Consider the following 19,367-nt stretch of genomic DNA (forward strand, 5'->3'; position numbering starts at 1 on the left):
CCCCAATGGATTTATTCATTGGGGGCGTCACATGCGGTTCAAGACTTAGTTACAAGATGGCACTCGTTGCGATAGGGTTGCGAACGCCGAGAGATGGCGAGAGGGCGATGTGCATTTTTTATGACGCCGTTAGAACTCAGTGTTCATTCAACATTCGAACCGTTCGTGTGTGTCGTGACGTGCGTAGGGTGGTGGGATTCAGAGATCGCTTGAAAGGTCAAACCGTTTCCAGGCTGAATCGGCAACCAACTGTAGCATTGTTCTCTCCTCTATCCCAACTCTAGTAGCCGGTAAGCTGAAAAAAACATTTCACCCTATTTATTTGCAGAAACGCTGAGAAATAAGACCAATGCATCGGCTGAAAGACCCTTGGTTTTAAACGTCGCTGCGGATTTCCACGTGCTATACCTTATACGTATTTCATCCCGTACTCGTCGTAAGTACTTTGATCATGAAAACGTGATCGTGCAACCGTTACATCGTCAGTTTTTAGTTTCTGTAAACTTTCTATTCGGTTATTTTTACCGTATTCTCTTCCCGCTGCACCCATGCGAGCGAGTCAAACTGTTCGGAGTACCCGTGCTGGCGCTTATTGTTGAACAGTACGACAAAGAAATCGTCGAGCAACGATAATAACACTTTCCAACCATAACGTTTACACCCAAATGATCCCACTCACCGATTCTAAGTTTTATTCATTGTCAAATTGAAATCCATTCCGATGCGTTTTATTCGATATTGTTTTCCTTCTTTCAAAACGTATGCAGATAAACGTTTGCAGGAAGTAAAACGCCAGAGGAAAATAAAACAACATAGTATACATAATGATAATGATAATGATAATGATAATGATAATGATAACACCAAGAAGGGACAAGACAATATCACCTAAGCCCGCTCCCCCAGACCATACCTCTTATTAGGTATAGTTGCCTATAGCAATATAAATGATATTTATATTCATCATCAAAACAAACTTCCTTCGGAGTCACGCACCACACGATAGGTAGAACAATATCTTTGTGACACGTGTGTGCATAAAGATATTGTAACGTATGACCATGTGTTTGTATTGACCGAGATGCGACGGAGTACTCGTCTTTTTGCTCGGCTGGAGATATCCTTCGAAATTCACGCAAGAAAGAGAGAGAAATCAGAACTAGGGAATGATTTGCCTGACAATTGTCGAATGTTAGCTGCTCATGATATAATAATTTTTTCAATGAGATTCGGTGCCAACCGTGCGATTTACGCAGGTAATCTTACAATTGGATTCGATCATCAATTCGAAACATCCGGATACGATATTCTCATATGAAAACCTCGCGGCAATCCCCCCTCTCGTTCAATGGCGAAAGAATGCAATTTGTCGTTTATCGTTGAATCGAATATAATTATATTTTTTCTCTCCGTAACAAAACTATCATACATCTTCAAAAAAATTATTCAAGGTATACAACTATGTACTCATAATTTCAGTTCCAAGTTGTGACGTCGAATGATTATCGGGTATACTATATTCCTTTAACATTTTCCGTCTTTTTGAACGTGAACGACGAGAGTGCGAAGGAAAAAACAAATAATTAATCAGCGAACAATGATGCAGCGTGGCATTTGTATACCTATACATGGTATATAGGTACAACAATATATCAGGTTACGATCATCGTGATTCGCAACGAAATACCGACGCCCCCCCCGTTACGCAGACGTGAAAATTAATTATAGAGTTACGCCCACTTGATAACGAACAATAAATAATAATACCGAATCTATCGCAATTCCATATCGTCGCTGCACCGCGAATACGGAGATCGATGTAGCCAAAATCTCAACGCTGACGAGATTCTTCTTCCGAGGGCAATTGTCGAGGGCAATTACGGTATGTAGGTAAGCGTACAGGGACAATATGTGGAAACTGGCCACTCCGTACGCCCACGACTCCGCGAAAACTTCTTCGCGAATCATACAAAACGGTTGAAAATGAAACGAGTTGTTTTTAGTCCCGTACGCGGATCCCCAGAATCCCCCAAATTTCTTTTCGCGTGTGTTTCGCTCAAGGAATATTTGTCCCGTGTGATCAGAACTCTCTGTCTTTGAATTTAGAACGTAGATCTTTTTCTCCGCAATGCGATGTACGATATACGTGTCATAAATGTACGTATCCTATATCACTCGTATAATGTACGGTATGTTTGTTGCGCAACATCATCGTCGCCGACGTCGCGATCATCGCGCACCGTCAACCGAGGCACATAATGCACATTTCGCAAGTGATGAAAACGGAAAACGTACGTGAGATTTGGAACAAACGGGATACGTGCGTAGACAAACGCACACCTTGCGTAGGTACACCGTGCGAGATATGCTCTGCTAGAGTTTCATTTTCAAATTCTCCCGACTCTCGACCGATCTCTGTGACACCTCGTCGTCCGACACGTTTGACAAAATATTTTCACGCGTCTTTGATTCTCTTACGCTCTCTCCCTCTCTCTCTCTCTCTCTCTCTCTCTCTCTCTCTCCCTCTCTCACTCTTCGTATAACCGCATACGACGGTGAAGGGAAAGCGACGGAAAAAGTCATCGCAGAGGCGCAACGAACAACGTTACAGTAGCTACACATGTACCTATACTGTGTATATTTTATCGTGCTTCCCGCCGTTGATAGTTTGATGCTTTTCTTGCTTCCGCGGTACCCACCCGCGTACGCTTCTTATGTAGGTAGAGCGTGCGCGAGTCGTCGGTGAGTATGAAATTCAAGTCGAAGACCGTCACAAAATAGGAGTCACCGATTGTGAGAAAGTAGGGAAAGTGTCTCGGAACTCGAAAGGCAAGGGGAATTCATGTTAGCTCGTCTATGTGGTATTCCTACGTATTTATTATTCGCGTAGTTCGACCAACGCAACTCCGTGTGGGGCGTCACCGATCGTCAGGGATCTGGCTGACGACGATCGACCGCGACTCGATAGATCCACCGCCCTACCTACACTGTGTATGTGCCGCACTCACGTTTTCGATCACCCCGGATCATTACCAAGGGTTCAATGTTGAAGCGGAGTCAGGAACGGGAGTAACCCTTATACGAATTGAATTCGAAGAGGAATCGAGTCGTTTATTATTCTGTTTCCTGTACTGAATCGCCCCCTGATCCACGTCCCTATCGGCCGTCCGTTGGATCTTTCATATTTTACTTGTTAGCTACGTTGTCCGACATACTTTCGCGGGGGGGGATTGTACGAAAACAGTTCGAGCCACGCTAACAAAACGTAGTCTTTTCTTCCTCCCGATCCCTCCCGAGTTTCGGTCCAATCTCTTTCGAACGTACCACGCCGGAAACATGATTCTCCGTGCAAGCCCGACGTCCCGATATTTCACAGTACAGGTGCTGTAGTAGTGATTGTCGTCGTCGTCGTCGTCGTCGTCGTCGGTTTCATCGTGATCCGATGTACGCGTTGGTGTACGTGTGCGCTCGGTTTTAGAAATGAATCAGGTGTCGCGAAGGATATCGTTGTTATATCGTATACATTGTACGCTCCCGATGTGTAGGCACGCCATGCAGGCACCTACAATACTGTAACCGGTTTCATATCTTCGTCTTTAAATTTTTTTGTATTTCTCTCAGCTCCGACTCTTTTACAATACGCATTTATCGACGATTTCGTTCGTCCGTTTGCTTGGTTCGCGAAGCAATTGGTTGAGAATGACGGGAAATTGCGTTGAAAAAAATTCTACTTCCATCGCAGGGACGAGAAATATTTAGTCTCCACGCGCGTATGTTGAACTTTCGCCTGTTTTCCGCAATTTTTCAAAGGTTCTGCAAACTCCCGATCGATTAGATCGAGATGGTCCGGAGGATGAAAATCGGCACAGTAACGAACGGATGGCCAAATCATTTCCGCCGCTGCACCTACGCCCATCTTCTCGCTGTGCGTTGACGTGCCACGTACAGTTAATGTCAAAGGTAAATTTTTACTACGCTTCGGGTTGCCTTTTGCCGAGCCTTTTGCCTTCGTTATAAGGCGAATTGTTCGGGCCGGATAGAATTTAGTCGCTGCACCGGAGTGGAGTGGAAAGGAATGGAATGGAACGGAGCGGAGTGGAGCGGAGTGGAGAGAGAGAGAGGACAGAAGATCGCGATTGGAGGCGGCGATATGGTGGAAAAGCAGCTTACACCGGACAACCGGGTGAAGAACGGTGCGCGGTGGCACAGCCGGTGACTGGCACTGCCATCCACAGACGTTCATGGAACGGAGGAATAACTATGTACGTACGTACGTACGTACGTACGTACAACCTTGTATGTAACTTTTCTAGTTGTGCGGTGGATGCGGTGGTGGTTGCCGATCGCTTCTGTGGTAAGGTTCACCTACAGCCGTCACAGTTTTCAGTGTTACAACAACAGCTGCTGCCGCTGTTGCTGCCGGTGCTGCTCCTCCTCCTCCTTGCTCCTGCTCGTTGTTTACCGTTGATGACCTCCTGCGACAACGCGACAACCTCGACGTCCAGCCAACGAAACGTCAACTTTATAAATCTGTGCCTCGTAATCTACGCGCTCCTCGCAACGACAAACTTGTATCCGGCGGGCAAACGACTCGAGAGGCAAGGGAGATCGAACCAGATATCAATCGAGTTCCATCGCCATCGGCAAAGACCATAGCTAGTTCTTACCGCGTTCTTGGTAGTCTGGTTTTATCCGAAGTGAGTTGAAAAACGATACTTATTTGTACGCAAAAAATCAGTTACAATTCTACTGCTACGGAAATATTTTGTCGCACAAAGTATAACAAGCGAGAAGGCAAGGGGTAGTGATTTTTTGAATTCGGTGCCCATTCAACGGGAATGTCTTTATAGCTTTTTCCGGTTTCATCGAACGCCCCCCCCCCCCCCCCCCCCCCCCCCCCTCCAACCTAGTTGCGAGTCGTAATTGAAAGCATTGAAATCTCCGGCGATCGTTTATCCTCCGACCGGTGAGCGATGAAATTTTAACCGGAAATATCGTTCGTACGTCGTTCGTATATTACGTATTGCATACGGATATCATTGGAATTTTTTCGAGTCGAGGAAGCCTCCGGCTGCGCGGGAGGTGAATTTCAAAAAATTAAATAGCCCCACGTCCACAGGAATTGATCGAATATCGAACGTCCGTCAGAATTCTTGAATTGTTAGACCGTGAAATTTCTCAGTTCAAAAATCAAGTTCGACGATCATCGACTCTTAATGTCGTTCGTTTGTATAACTCGACCGATTCTAATGACGATAGTATATTATATAAGCGGTTCTGAATTCATTGTCAGCGACGACGATAACGAATTGTGTTCGTTTGGAGTTCGTGGCAACGATTTTACCTTGAAAACCCCGGAAACCGTGATTGTCGAGAAACTTGACGGCAACGCGGCTCGATTAAACGATAAGAGTTCCCCTGCTAAGGGTGTCTTCTCCTTTTCATTGATTTCACTTGTATCTGTTCTTCCCTTTTCTATTGTTAAAGGTACATCGAGGATATGCGTATAGGTATTGCCGTATTGGCGAATAATCGGAGAGAATGCGAGTTGTTCGTCTTTGACGATAAATTCGTTATCCCTGCGTCGTTATATGCAAAAGGATATGATATCCCTTCCGTCCCCATTTGGTTTTGCTCTCCAAATATTTGTGCGACAGTCGGAGCGAATCCTCGATCATCGTCGCATCAATTCTACGTCTATAATTGAAAAGTAGACACACTCGATTCGTCTATGTTTCTTCTGTACCGTATATGTTAAAATGTACGTACGTACTACACCCGGGTATGCGGTCGAACGGTAGAACCGACGGGGGTTACAGTTATTTTCACACGGGGATTTGCGCCGCTGACGGCAAAATTGTTAATTGCTTCGATTCTATCTCGGAATTTTTCCGAATAAAATAGGAGTTGAGGAATTAATGATAATAAAATGAGGAGTAAAAAATGTGTGTCGTTTGTAAATTTGAATCTCTATAAGGCTGGCGTGTTGTTTTGTATTTGCGTCTATCGACAAAATGTTTACGATTCTGAAGATTCCAATCGATTTTTTAAAATTAAGATCGATTTCTTGATCTTGAACAGAAGACGGAATTTTCCGATCTTTCAAAGTCTTTTTCGAATATCGTCAACTACAACTTGAAAAATGCCGAATGAATATTATCTTATCTAGCCGATTCCGTTATTCTCTCAACACGTGTCTTCTGCAGAATTACATTATACATACAAGAGATTATTACTCTTGAAACGAGGTAGTTTCAAAGCAAAATAATAGAAGTTGAACGTTGAGCAAGCGAATGAGTGAGTGAGCGACCCGAATGACGAAAGGAACTTCAAACTCTGCCTAGCGAACAACAACGACGACGACGACGACGACGACGACGACGACGACGACGACGACGACAGTAGGAACAACAACCACTCGACGAACTCTTGGATTGTTATTCTAGATCAATGTGTTTGTTATTGCCAAGTTCTTCCAGAGAGTTGAAAGCGTATAATTTGCCAATCAAAGAGATCGCTCCACGAATGTTCAGCGCTAGATGAAATGCAAGATATGCGTATACAGCTGGGATCTTCGTTCAATTATTCAAGAATCGTAATAATAACGACTCCGCCGCGATTATAAGGTCATCGTGTCAAATTCATCGAACAATATGCTTCGCTAACGAGTTATTTAACGCGAGTGTAAGCGGAAACCTTTTACTCGGCATTTATAAAACATCGTAACGGAGATTTTTCCCGTACAAACTTATGCATTCGATCTGACTTCCTATTGTGATCGTAGAATGAATGTCGTGTTCCAATTTCACGGCAGGAAGGTAAAGATATAGATAGCATCGAGTACGGTACAGTCGGATAATAGGGTAGAAGTGCAGGGATTTTCCCCGTCGATGTACCCGATTGGAAAAGGCTCGATGCACTTTCTCCGTGACTTGGTGGCTCCCACTTTAACTTGAATCTATGTCAGAGTCGTTACGGTCTTCCACCATAGTTTTCCAGCGCAACTCGTGTATCCGCGCTACGATGGAAATAAAGCAACGATCGAAATGTTCGGCATCTCACAAGAGCCGTTGTCTACTCGATGTTGACTCCATTGCCTGGCAGAAGTCTGCGGAAATAGTGGAGAAGCGCATACGGACATTTCGCGACCCTTTCACACGCGGGCGATCGTAAGATGCGTTCGATTGCACGCCGTGATTTCCTTTGCGGTTAAAATCAACCGAAGCAGTTTGTTCTTCTCCGTCTCGATGTGTCGAGCAATCACCGAACGTCGTCACCTCTCTCGATATTGATCTACAGGTCGCACCGGGCATTTTCGTTTCGCTCGCAATCGTGGAAAAATGCCAATAATTTTCAATGCCTGGAAACCAAAGGGCTATAATTATCTGGATTTGACGAGTATGAAGATATTGCAGAAGCCGAGTCACCGATGCATTTGTCGCGATGTATTTTTCATTGGTTTCTTTGTACGGCTCATTGCAGAAAAAGTTTTCCCTCGCGCGTTGTCCGATCTTATTTTATCGATTTTTCCAACGATTCGCTTGCGCCGATGGTAGAGGGAATGAGTCGCATTTAAAGATGACGGGGGATTCTTGCCTTGAAAATTATGCAACTTTATTAGCACAGTTTGATATTCTCGCAGAAGCGAGGCGTCTGTTTTCAACGTCGATAGGGTCTGTCTTTACTCATTTTCCCCATTGATTTATCACGTTCGTTTATTTCTCCGAGTCGTTTATCGAAGCATTTACATCGTCTGATTTTCGTATATTTTTACATCTGCCGGTGCCACGATGTTCTCGTCCGTGTCATTCGAATTGGAGCTGGATCGAGTTATGCGCAAAATATCGTTTCATGCGAATCGGACAAATCTCAGCTGATTATCGTTCACCGTAACGTGCACCGAACGTCAGTTCAAATTGCAGATCACTCTCGTTCGCGAAACGATGAAACATGAAAGGATATGACCTTCGTGGCCAAGGCTGATCGCTCGGCCGTTGAACACGGTCTATTAGCCGGGTCTGCTTTATTTTACAATCCGAGGAAGCCGCACTTATCCTCGACGTAGACGATGGCGTTTCATCGAGGAATGAACTATTTGGTTTTTGGCGGTGAAATAAAAATTGTACGATTCATTCCGTAGCAGGTAAACAATATTACGTGTTTATTTTTTGTTACAGACAATTAACTGCCGGTGTCACACCGTTGAGCAGGCCACGGTAGAACATGAGGAATTCCACTTTGTTGAAATGGAAACAAAATGCTGCAAACAACAAAAATCAGCCCAGCAAGAATGGTGGTGAGTGGAAAAAAAAAAAAAAAAAAAAAAAAAAAAAAAAAAAAACTTGCGGAGAATAAGAACTTTGAAATTGTACAACGTTCAAATTTTCTATTTTCACCGTCGATTTATTCAACTTTTTCAGGGGGTACCAACAGAAATTGGATTCACTCCCCAGACGCGCTTCAAAAGGGTCACATTGCCTACCTAGTTAAGGTAATTATTGTTAATTTGAGTAAAGTTTTATGTTCCGTTTCGCCGCAACACCTGGGGCAGATCAAGGTTACGGACCAAGTTACCGCACGATCGCTTGTTCCGTCAACTTCCACCACCGTCGTCCGCAGGCACCGATTACTCCGGACCTTTTATCCCAGTTATTCGGATCGGGTGGATTGTATAATATTTACCAACAACGAACCAAGTGTTATTTACTGTCCCCAGTTATCGCGTGATTCAAGGATGTTCGACATCTGGTGTGCGATATTTTATGTTGCGGTAACATACACGAATAATCCAAAAGGCAGTTGGACGAACTTGAAAACCTGTATTATGTCTTCAGGCGGCGGAAATTATTTGAAATGTCGTCGAGTTGTAGTTTATAATGTTGAGCTTTTACTGCTACAAAATTTAATTACCCTGAATCGAATCGACAATTTATAATTTCACAGACACGATGTTCGATTCATGTACGTACGTACGTACGTACGTATGTACATACGTATGTACATTGTACGACATAGATTCATTTCCCAAATACCGACTGACCATTGTTCTGCATAAGTTGAGGTCTCAAGTCCCGCGAAGGGAATGAACATTTCTCAATTCGTGGGAATATTTTCTGTTCCTCTTCCAGTATCTCGGAAGTACAGAGGTAGATCAACCGAAGGGCATCGATGTAGTTAAGGAAGCTACGTGCAAATTGAAATTCAATCAACAACTGAGGAAAAGTGAGGGAACGAAAACGCCAAAAGTGGAATTGACGATCAGCATAGACGGAGTCGCCATTCAGGAACCCAAAACCAAGACAACGCCAAAGGTATCCAGGGATGCTTGTAGGATTTAAATGTATATTCTATCGAATGGTCGTTGAATTGTGACATCCTATTTTTACAGCGAATTATGCATCAATACCCGTTGCATCGAATATCCTATTGCGCGGACGATAAAGGAGAGAAGAAATTCTTCAGCTTCATAGCAAAGGAAGAAGACGCGGAAGGGCACACCTGCTTTGTTTTCGTCAGTGATAAATTGTCAGAGGAGATAACTCTCACGATCGGTCAAGCCTTCGATCTTGCCTACAGAAGGTTTTTAGAAACTTCTGGCAGAGATCTGGGAAGTCAGAGGCGGAACATGGTACTCCAGCATAAAATCAAACTATTAGAACATGAAAATAACATCTATAGGCAGCGGTTACAAGACATCGCCACGATAAAAGGAGCGGTAAGCGTAACGAAAATGCGAAGCAATACGAATAAACGAAAATTAGCCTTGCGAATTGTTGAATCTACCTTTTGCAACTCCAACGAGGGACCTTAATTTGCAGGCTGACGTGTCGTCTTATCTATCCCAACACAATCTCCCAGACATTTTGCATGTGCCAAGCGCACCTGTAGTCCCCGACAGTTGTTCGTCATCGTTTACCGATACGAGCAAACCTCGACTGAATGGGAGTTTTAGTAAATCGTCTTCAAGTGCGAGCAGCGACAGCAATGGAAATACATCGAACGGAGTACAACAGCCTCCACCGGTGCCTCCGAGAAGTTTTGAAAAAAATTTCGACGATGATTTCATAAGGTGAGTCGAATGAAATCGACTGTTTCCTGTTTACAACGTCGTCGTCACTACCGATCTACCGATCGTTCTTTCTCTCTGACAGCGGTGAGCTGCCGGCGCCAACGGTCGGCACCAAACTCGAAGGTCTTCTCATGGACGAATTTGAGGAAGATTTTAACCCAAGAGCGCACGAAGGCTTGACCAATGGAACCGCTAACAATCATCGATCCAACAATAATCCTCTTTCAGACGGGCCGCAGATATCTCCGGCTCAACTGTTTTTCCCACAAGCGAACGGAGTCGCGGGTTCTCCACCATTGCGTGAGTAGTGGTGTCCGGCATCTCCCCCCCCCCCCCCCCCCCTCCCTTATAACCATGATGGATTACGTCCCTGGCATCTGACCATCTGGCGTTTTTAATTGTCAACTTACCATTCGAAGCTTCATTCCTGACGTTATTTCTCGCAGTTGCCCCGCCACCAAAGGCTAAGGATTCTAGGAGGCAGAACGGAGTAAAAGAGGATTTATTCGGCAGTGTCCCGTTTAATCCAACACCGTCAATCGGCACTAAAATTGACACGCGAGACCCCTTTGAGATGGGAGAATTCGGAGCAACCACCGCGACATTTGATCCGAGTCAGCAAGAACTCGAGAATGCCATTGGATTGTTGGATAAAAGGCTTTTGGAAATGAAGGTGAAAAATAGATTTATAAATCACGAAGACTAACACATTACGAATATCAATATATACATAAACAAAAGTATGAATATAAAATATAAATATAAATACAAATATAAATATAAATATAAATATCAATATCAATATCGGCATGAGTACAAATATGAATAAATTTCAGACGATATTCTGTTATTTCAGGACGGATTTAGCAGAGGTCTTTCAATCGGAACCGATGATTTTTCACTCGAAAGTCTCGATCCGTTGCGAAATTGAGAGCTACCACTTGTCGACCGGTGTGTGAAAGAGAATATTGAATGTTTTTATGGTAGTTCAAGTGTTTGCAGGAGAGCAGAGTTATCGTGGTAATCATTATACGATGATAATTAACAACTTATACAGTTGTGAGATTTTTTTGAGTCGAACAAGGATATATTGAGAAAGAGACGTCGGAAAAATGAGAGAAAAAAAAACACGTAAGAAACCAAAATTAGTCAATTATTATACACAATATATATTTATGATGATATTTGATATTTATGATAATGATAACACACCTACATGTTTTTTTATACCGTCATCCCTTTGTTTCTCTCGTCAATTCATAGCATATCAAACGGCAATATCAACGTAATAGCATCATTGTAATGTAGTATATCAATCCGATTATGTAATCTATTGTCCAGCAAAATGAGACAATCGAAGCGATTATGTACCTTTCAGATTTTATGCAATGAGCTTTCAAGTGTTGTTGATAATATGAGTCAATTATAGGCACATCGAGAGGAAAAAAACAATGCATGTCTTACAGCGGTTAAAAACTGACGATTGCAAGGGGGGGGGGGGGGGGGGGGGGGGAACTTCATAAATGATTTAGTTTTTCTCGCAAAATTAGATGAATCTTTCGTCAACTCTGATCCCAGTCATTTTTTTGATGCCGTAATAGAAGAGCGAAGAAAATAAGATTGAAATACGATTTCTACCGTTGTGAATAATCGTGAATGCTTGTTGATCGGGAGGGGAGAAAATTGAATACCTAGTGCACTGAAATTTTAGAAATAGCAAAGTTATATATTTACACAGAATTGATGTCATTCATTAAAATGAGCTTTTGAAATAGGAAAGATCGTAGCTTTTTTAATACATCTACAATCTCGACATGATCGACGACAAAATCGTCCTGTTACATTGCCGGCAACCGTGAGGTCTTTTTTAGTAATAAATAAAAGGGCTATAATTTCATAACTTAATCTCTAGCTTTTCCAACGCAATTACTTTTTTCTGCTGAACCTATAATATACATGTGCGTTAATCACTGATATTAATTACGATGCGATAGATAGTTGAACTGTATATATTAATCAATAAGATATTGTTGCTCTATTGTTTGAGTATCTTTGAAAAATATATTACATGATTATAGACATGTTTTTCATTTTGCGAAATCCCACCTTGCCAGATAATGAAATTCTGTTTGTCTAGCCCTCCATAGCTCAGTTATTCATATTGCCATGAAGTTTCCAACATTTCTATTGATCGTTATCGTTGACGTATGTATTTCATAATTCGAGTCTGCATATTGCATTGAATTTTCTATCTATAAAATTGATTGAGCCATCGCCAACTCATCGCTTGCTCGCTATTGAAAATTAGATGCGAAACTTTTTATTCACCTCGAATGAACTGGACCTACGAAATATCTCACGTTGAATTAATTCTCAGCCGTTGTTGCATTTTACTAACAGATTCTTGTTTCCAAAATCTTTTTTATCCCCCTGTCTATCCAAAATGTTTCCCAATTTCCAATTTAATTTTTAATTAATCACTAGATCTCCTCTATCTTCTGCTAGCGCCCGATAATATGCAGACGATGTCACTTGACCTTGGATTTATTTGAGGATTTTTTCAGCTTTAATTCGTTTTTTTTTCTCGATTTTTTATTTAATTTTTCGATTAGCACATCTCCACTAAGCCTTTATAGCGCCTAATGATGCTGCACCCACCCAGATTTAATCCTGATTTTTTTCTAATTTTTTCTAATTTTTTTCTATTTTTTTCTATTTTTTTCTGATTTTTTCCGATTTTTTCCCAATTTTTGAAAATATTTTTGACTTGTGCCGCCCCTGGATGGGTGCGGGCGCGGTAAATTAATTGTCCGCCCCTATTTCGTCACGTGATGACGTCACGTGGTCAGGTCACGTGACCGCACTCGCCGATACAGCTAGCGCCATGTGGCGGAATTTTCGTGAACTAAAATCCCAGGTTTCTTGCCCCTTGACGTCAGGCAATGTGATGCGTGAAAGAGAGGTATTGGGGTCAATACTTTTGCGGTTTCCCTCGAGAGCTCGGAGCCGAAGGGGTCAATACTTTTCCGGTTTTCCTCGGACGCTCGGAGGCGGTCGTCGTTCTTCGGCGGTTTTCCTAACGCTCGGAGGCGGTCGTCGTTCTTCGGCGGTTTTCCTCGGACGCTCGGAGGCGGTCGTCGTTCTTCGGCGGTTTTCCTAACGCTCGGAGGCGGTCGTCGTTCTTCGGCGGTTTTCCTCGGACGCTCGGAGGCGGTCGTCGTTCTTCGGCGGTTTTCCTCGGACGCTCGGAGGCGGTCAATACTTTTTCGGCTTCCCGCGAGCTCCAGAGGGAGTCAATACTTTTGCCGGATTTTAGTTCACGAAAGTTCCGCCACATGGCGCTAGCTGTATCGGCGAGTGCGGTCACGTGACCTGACCACGTGACGTCATCGCGCGACGAAATAGGGGCGGACAATTAATTTACCGCGCCCGCAACCCATCCAGAGGCGGCACAAATGAAAAATATTTTTAAAAACTGGGAAAAAATTGTTAAAATTCGGAAAAAATTAGAAAACAATTAGAAAACAATTAGGAATACACCTGGGATGGTTTGACTCTGATTAATTAACCGGAGATGGAGGAAAAAATCTGAATAATTCTGGAAAAATGGGGAAAAGTAGGGAAAAACGAGAAAATGAGAAAGACTCACAAAAATTGAACTGTGTAGTATTCTTCTGTATTTTTTGAGCATCAAAACATCATTCTGACACTCTGAAATTGAATTACAACCGCAAGTAATCGAGATAATCAAATTTATTAGCTATTCTAAGTACCGAACTAGCGGCAACTTGATTAATTCGACAAATCACTTAATTCAATCAACAAATTCAGCTATACCTAACGTCAAACGTGCTCGCCTAATTTTTTACAATATGTTATAGGTAAACTGATCTTTGCATTTCAACTTTAATTGTCAAGGTATCCGCCTCGGAGATACTCATCATGAGAATTGAGCAAAGTTTTCTGAGAGTCACCATGTATAAACACCCGACGATTGAATGAGACGATTCTTCTGCTCGATGGCTGAATATATCAGGTTTTCGTTATCAAAAATTATCAAAGGAAGGATTGAGTGGAATTCAATAATTATTACTATGTATCATCTTTGATTCGATAGATCAGCATCTGTTCAGAATATCTGAACCGTATATGCCACAGATTGTACTCCCTACACTGTACTAACTGTTTGGTCTAAGACTAAGGTATGATTCATGGAAAAATAGTGAGCTATGGCAACAATTCGCACAGTTATTCCAGATGTGAGCGCACTTTGTTTGAAAGAAACTCTAAACCTTTTTAACATTGGTATCTTGTGCATCGAGGAATGAATGAATGTTGATGCTCGATGACACCATTTTTGGATCCACATGTTCCGTACACATTGGACAAACTTCTTCACTTTCGATGATTCTACAAAAAAACGAAAATAACTGTCAACACCTCTGACAAAAAATAGAAACAGTTTGCAGATGGATAATGTGACGAACTTTGGAGAAAAATTCACAAATTCTTCGCCACAGAACTAATGAATCGATGCAAGAAATGAAAAAGAACTGGGAGCCACTCACCGCAGGAACTCAGTTGCCATTTTGGGAAACTCATATTGTGGACAAACTGTTAAGTCTTCTTTCAGAAGGTGACGACCCTGAGTGAGAATAAATTTCATTGAAATTCACAAATTTCGAAACAAAGAATTATTATTTCACACCATGGCAAAGATATAGTTAAACTATCAGATTATTTAGCATTGGTACGAATCTTCAGATCTAAAACTTTTCAACTCTACCCACATTAACCACTAGTGGTTGATAATTACTAAAACAGTTTACCGTAGCAATGCAAAAAGGTATGGTGCTCTTGCATTTGTCACACATGACTTCCGTCTCAGGTAATTTATTTTGGCAATAAGGACAAGGTGTCAATGGCTCATTCTCAGCTTCAGGATCCTTTGTCTTTGGAGCCTTCCTCACAATTGCTTCAATTTTTTTGCTACATTTGGCATGGATTTGCGTTCGGTATTCAGGCTGCATAAAGTTGAACGCTGCATGCTTCAGTCCGGCTCTATGACATTCTATTACCGTCGATGTTGAAATTGGAACGATATCTGAAATAGAATTAGGCCATTTGAGAGAATGGGAATTGTTCGGTGGCAATTATACTCCGTTTGTTCGAATTGAATTCTTCACCATCATGAACAAGAACATCCTTCCTGACACTTGGATAACCCTGTCAAGTCTTCCGGTGTTGTCGACGTTGTCTCTTGTCCTCTACCTCTGTAGCCTCCAGGCGTCGATCGGCGTCCTAAAGCAAAGCCAACCAAGCGAATTGAAGCACCTTGTAACAAGTGGTCAAAGCATATCGACGATGGACCAACTTTACCTACGATAATTCCTCCTAGGAAAAATGAATCAGCAGAACCGGTCATGCTATGATCGAAACAACTACATCACCGCAGCGTATTATTGTTCAAATTATGTTCAGAAGGACCCAGGGATCTCGTCTTCCCAATGAGTGACAAAGTCAGTTTGTATCAAGTTTGAATGGCATAGTTGATTCACCCCATGTTCACCGTGTGTTGTCGTAACTCATTTCTTGGCAAACACCTGAAGAAATATAATTGAAAAAATTATTTTTAATCAATAACAGGATCCCATCTATGTCCTGCTAGCGCCCAATAATATGCAGGCAATGTCACTTTATCTGAAATTCATGTCAAGGTTTTTCCCAGTCTTTAATCGGTTTTTTCTCCATTTTTGAATTATTTATTCAATGAGTACATCTCCACGAGTCCTTCGATGCGCCTCATGATTTTATATCCTCCTGGATTAATTCCTGATCGTTTTCTAATTTTTTTCGATTTTTTTCTGATTTTTTCCGATTTTTTCCCAATTTTTGAAAATATTTTTGACTTGTGCCGCCCCTGGATGGGTGCGGGCGCGGTAAATTAATTGTCCGCCCCTATTTCGTCACGTGATGACGTCACGTGGTCAGGTCACGTGACCGCACTCGCCGATACAGCTAGCGCCATGTGGCGGAATTTTCGTGAACTAAAATCCCAGGTTTCTTGCCCCTTGACGTCAGGCAATGTGATGCGTGAAAGAGAGGTATTAGGGTCAATACTTTTACGGTTTTCCTCGAGCGCTCGGAGCCGAAGGGGTCAATACTTTTCCGGTTTTCCTCGGACGCTCGGAGGCGGTCGTCGTTCTTCGGCGGTTTTCCTCGGACGCTCGGAGGCGGTCGTCGTTCTTCGGCGGTTTTCCTCGGACGCGGTCAATACTTTTTCGGCTTCCCGCGAGCTCCAGAGGGAGTCAATACTTTTGCCGGATTTTAGTTCACGAAAGTTCCGCCACATGGCGCTAGCTGTATCGGCGAGTGCGGTCACGTGACCTGACCACGTGACGTCATCGCGTGACCAAATAGGGTCGGACAATTAATTTACCGCGCCCGCACCCATCCAGGGGCGGCACAAATGAAAAATATTTTTAAAAACTGGGAAAAAATCGGAAAAAATCAGAAAAAAAAAGAAAACAATTAGGAATACACCTGGGATGGTTTGACTCATGATTAAATGATCCAACCATCATCGGATTCTAATTTGCCAACGCAATTTTCAATCGGTCTGTGGTCAGCGCTGGTCAAAGAAAAAGGAAGAAAATCAATAAATATTTGAGACTTGAATTGCCTTTGATTCGGCGTTTCGATTTCCACCCCTTATTGTTTTTTACTTACCCTTCTGAAACAAGAAAAAATCCGAAAAAGTAAGAAAGAAGTACCCTGGAACCCAACAGGGAGTATCGTTATTGGAATGTTATCCTATTTAATTAGAAAAAATCAATGATTTCTTTTTCAATACATTTATTTCTTCTTTCATGTATCATATGCAATGAAGATTATTGTTGTTTTCTTTTTATGCTTTTCCTTTTCCTTCCTTCTTTACTTACACCTTTCCTTTTTACTCTTATAATTTTCCAACTATAGTAATACATAATTTTATCTGTTCATCGTCGTTTCATGCACAATTGTCTACTCGTTTTTTTTGCTGCTTATCTTTTTATTTTTTAGTTTATACCTTCCGATTAAGTTTTTTATTTTCATACTTTTCTCTCATTAAACTTTTTATGCATTCAGGTATTTACTTATTTGTTCTTCTTGCGTTTACCTGTAATTTTAATTTTAATTTTAGTTTTAATTTTATGATTATTTATTTTTCTCTTCTGCTTTGTAAATAACAAGCATGTGTACACATGACGAAATCGTAAATATACATAATAGTACATACATACACACGCAAATTATTAACGAAATTATACGTACATGCATACATAATATATTCATACATAATATACCTCTTACATTTGTAATGAAGTTTTTTTCTCTTTCTTTCAATTTTACCTTCTTCGTCTTTATTATTTCGTGTATACTTGGATATATATATAATATATATTGATTTATTTATTGTTTTCTCTCATTGGTTTTTTTTTTCGTCTTCTCATTTTCATTCATTACCATAGAATATTTATATGTACGGGTGTCTTAACACTTGACACATGCTCTCGTGATGGATTTATTTTCCTACACGTGATTTGTTTCAATTATAATTTATATCATTACGTGAAGTTCTGTGTTGTTTAATTTAATTTCTATGTTTTTGCGTTTCTCTTTTCTTTTTCGGTTTTGATATATATTCTTGCTTCTTTATGTATTTATTTATTTATTTATTATTTTTATCATAATTATTCTGTTTCTTTAATTTTTATTGTATTAATCTTGGTTTGTTTTTTGCTTTATTTGCAATCTTTCGTTATTATTTCTGTGTTTTTCTTCTCCCGTTGCAGAGCAAGATATCTTGAAGAACGCATTTTGATAAAGATTTGTATGATTTACAAACGAGATAGGTAATAGAGAAAGGGGTGCACTTCGATAATAATGACGGTCAGAATTAGGATAATGATAAAGTATTTTTTTTAATTCATAATCATACCAGCTGATTCCTTTCTCTCTTTGAGATTTTATGGGTTGCAAACAATTTCTCGAATGAAGTGTACTGAATTTTCCATTTCAAGAGTATTATGGTTTAACAATGTTCTTCGACAAGTATGACCATAAAGAGCAAGAATAAATAGATGAATAAATAAACGACAGCAAATAAAAGAAAATTAAACAAATACGGACAATCGTATGAAGGTCTTTAAAATATCTTGCATCTAGGTATACGCGTGTGTGTATGATACGTACATAATTTTATTTATTTAATTATTTATTTATTGATTCACGCATTTTATTTATTTCGTTCGTTTGTTAAGTTTTTTTTCCTCGTGTTTTTTTTCTCATCTCCTTTTTCACAAATGCTACAGCTATATGTATATATATTTATATGTATTGTATAATATATAGTTACTATGCATAGATTTTTTTTCATTCGTTTATTTATTCATTTATCTTATATAATGTACCGCATTCGCGTTTATATATATATATATATATATATATATATATATATATATATATATATATATATAATAATGTTAAAAATATATATATATATATTTATATATATGTATGTATATGTGTTTTAGTTTATTCATACTCGCATTATCCTGCGTTCAATAATGCGCACTTTTCTCTCCTTTTTATATATATTTGCATACATGTATGTATCGCGTTTACTACAGTGAGTCAAGAATTTTAGTTTTTGTATTTCTCTCTCTCTTTCCTACTTGTTCTCTCTTACAATTAGATCTATGAGAATTCGGATCGATAAAATATTGTGCGCTAAATTGAACGCAAGGATCATTGGCGTTACATTCTATTCCTGTATATTGAATATTGTTGTATATTGAATATTGTTGATTATTATTTTTCTTTATATTTCCTTATGTTTTTTAGATATTTAAATATTGCTGGAATATATAATTTTTTTTCCTCTTCTCTTGCTCTCTTGTTTTCTTGTGTATCATACATAGAAATAGGTGCCGAAATTAGCTGCTGTTTGTTCGTTTTGTTTTCTTATTTATTTATTCATTTATGTATTTTCGTTTTTTTCTTCGTATTTTATTTGAATTTATTCATCATATATACTCATTTGTTAAGTCGTAATACTAGAATGACCATTCGAAAGATGTTTATTATTTTATAACAGAATTTTGGTTTTACTACACATTCCATTCGTTCTTTCGTTTTATCTTCTAAATTTTTATTATTTTTTATTTTATTCCTTTATTCTCGTTTAATATATTTCGTCTTTGCTTCTTCTCCCTTCGTTCAAAAATTTTCTTTTTCCTTCTTCTCTCAGAGCTGT

The 19,367-nt window shown here is 40.4% G+C and overlaps 1 protein-coding gene and 1 long non-coding RNA gene across 7 annotated transcripts in view; one reads left to right on the plus strand and one right to left on the minus strand.

Moving 5' to 3' along the window:
- The window catches only part of LOC125501634, a 64,300-nt gene extending 48,707 nt beyond the window's left edge, over positions 1-15,593 (minus strand). The window contains exons 1-5 of one of the 4 annotated variants that reach the window (XR_007279235.1): positions 15,453-15,593; positions 15,256-15,370; positions 14,899-15,173; positions 14,638-14,714; positions 13,719-14,479 (exon numbers count right to left, since the gene is read on the minus strand). This is a non-coding gene — a long non-coding RNA (uncharacterized LOC125501634). Of the gene's footprint in view, positions 1-13,718; positions 14,480-14,637; positions 14,715-14,885; positions 15,174-15,255; positions 15,371-15,448 lie in introns of all 4 variants that reach the window. The other 3 variants (XR_007279234.1, XR_007279233.1, XR_007279236.1) reach the window with 3 other exon arrangements.
- Positions 142-12,146, plus strand: LOC105687915 (PTB domain-containing engulfment adapter protein 1-like). 3 transcript variants are annotated; one of them, XM_048657891.1, is made up of 9 exons: positions 142-290; positions 8,178-8,296; positions 8,421-8,491; positions 9,129-9,311; positions 9,389-9,715; positions 9,819-10,069; positions 10,152-10,369; positions 10,516-10,742; positions 10,926-12,146. In XM_048657891.1, the coding sequence occupies exons 2-9, from the start codon at positions 8,224-8,226 to the stop codon at positions 10,998-11,000; spliced, it is 1,425 nt and encodes a 474-aa protein (XP_048513848.1). In that variant the 5' UTR covers positions 142-290; positions 8,178-8,223; the 3' UTR covers positions 11,001-12,146. The 3 variants fall into 3 exon arrangements, with proteins under 3 accessions (XP_048513848.1, XP_048513850.1, XP_048513849.1); XM_048657893.1 differs by lacking the exon at positions 142-290 and adding an exon at positions 417-436; XM_048657892.1 differs by lacking the exon at positions 142-290 and adding an exon at positions 4,558-4,697.
- Positions 15,594-19,367: the final 3,774 nt, after the last annotated feature.

Source organism: Athalia rosae, chromosome 7, assembly GCF_917208135.1.
Source record: "Athalia rosae chromosome 7, iyAthRosa1.1, whole genome shotgun sequence".
In the NCBI taxonomy this organism is placed as follows: domain Eukaryota; kingdom Metazoa; phylum Arthropoda; class Insecta; order Hymenoptera; family Athaliidae; genus Athalia; species Athalia rosae.

Excerpts from the sequence above, each read along its gene's own strand:
- LOC105687915 (XM_048657891.1), top strand. The coding sequence starts at position 8,224 with ATGAGGAATTCCACTTTGTTGAAATGGAAACAAAATGCTGCAAACAAC. Across the intron at positions 8,492-9,128 it reads ACATTGCCTACCTAGTTAAG|TATCTCGGAAGTACAGAGGT; the intron begins GTAATTATTGTT and ends TTCCTCTTCCAG. Across the intron at positions 9,312-9,388 it reads AAACCAAGACAACGCCAAAG|CGAATTATGCATCAATACCC; the intron begins GTATCCAGGGAT and ends CTATTTTTACAG.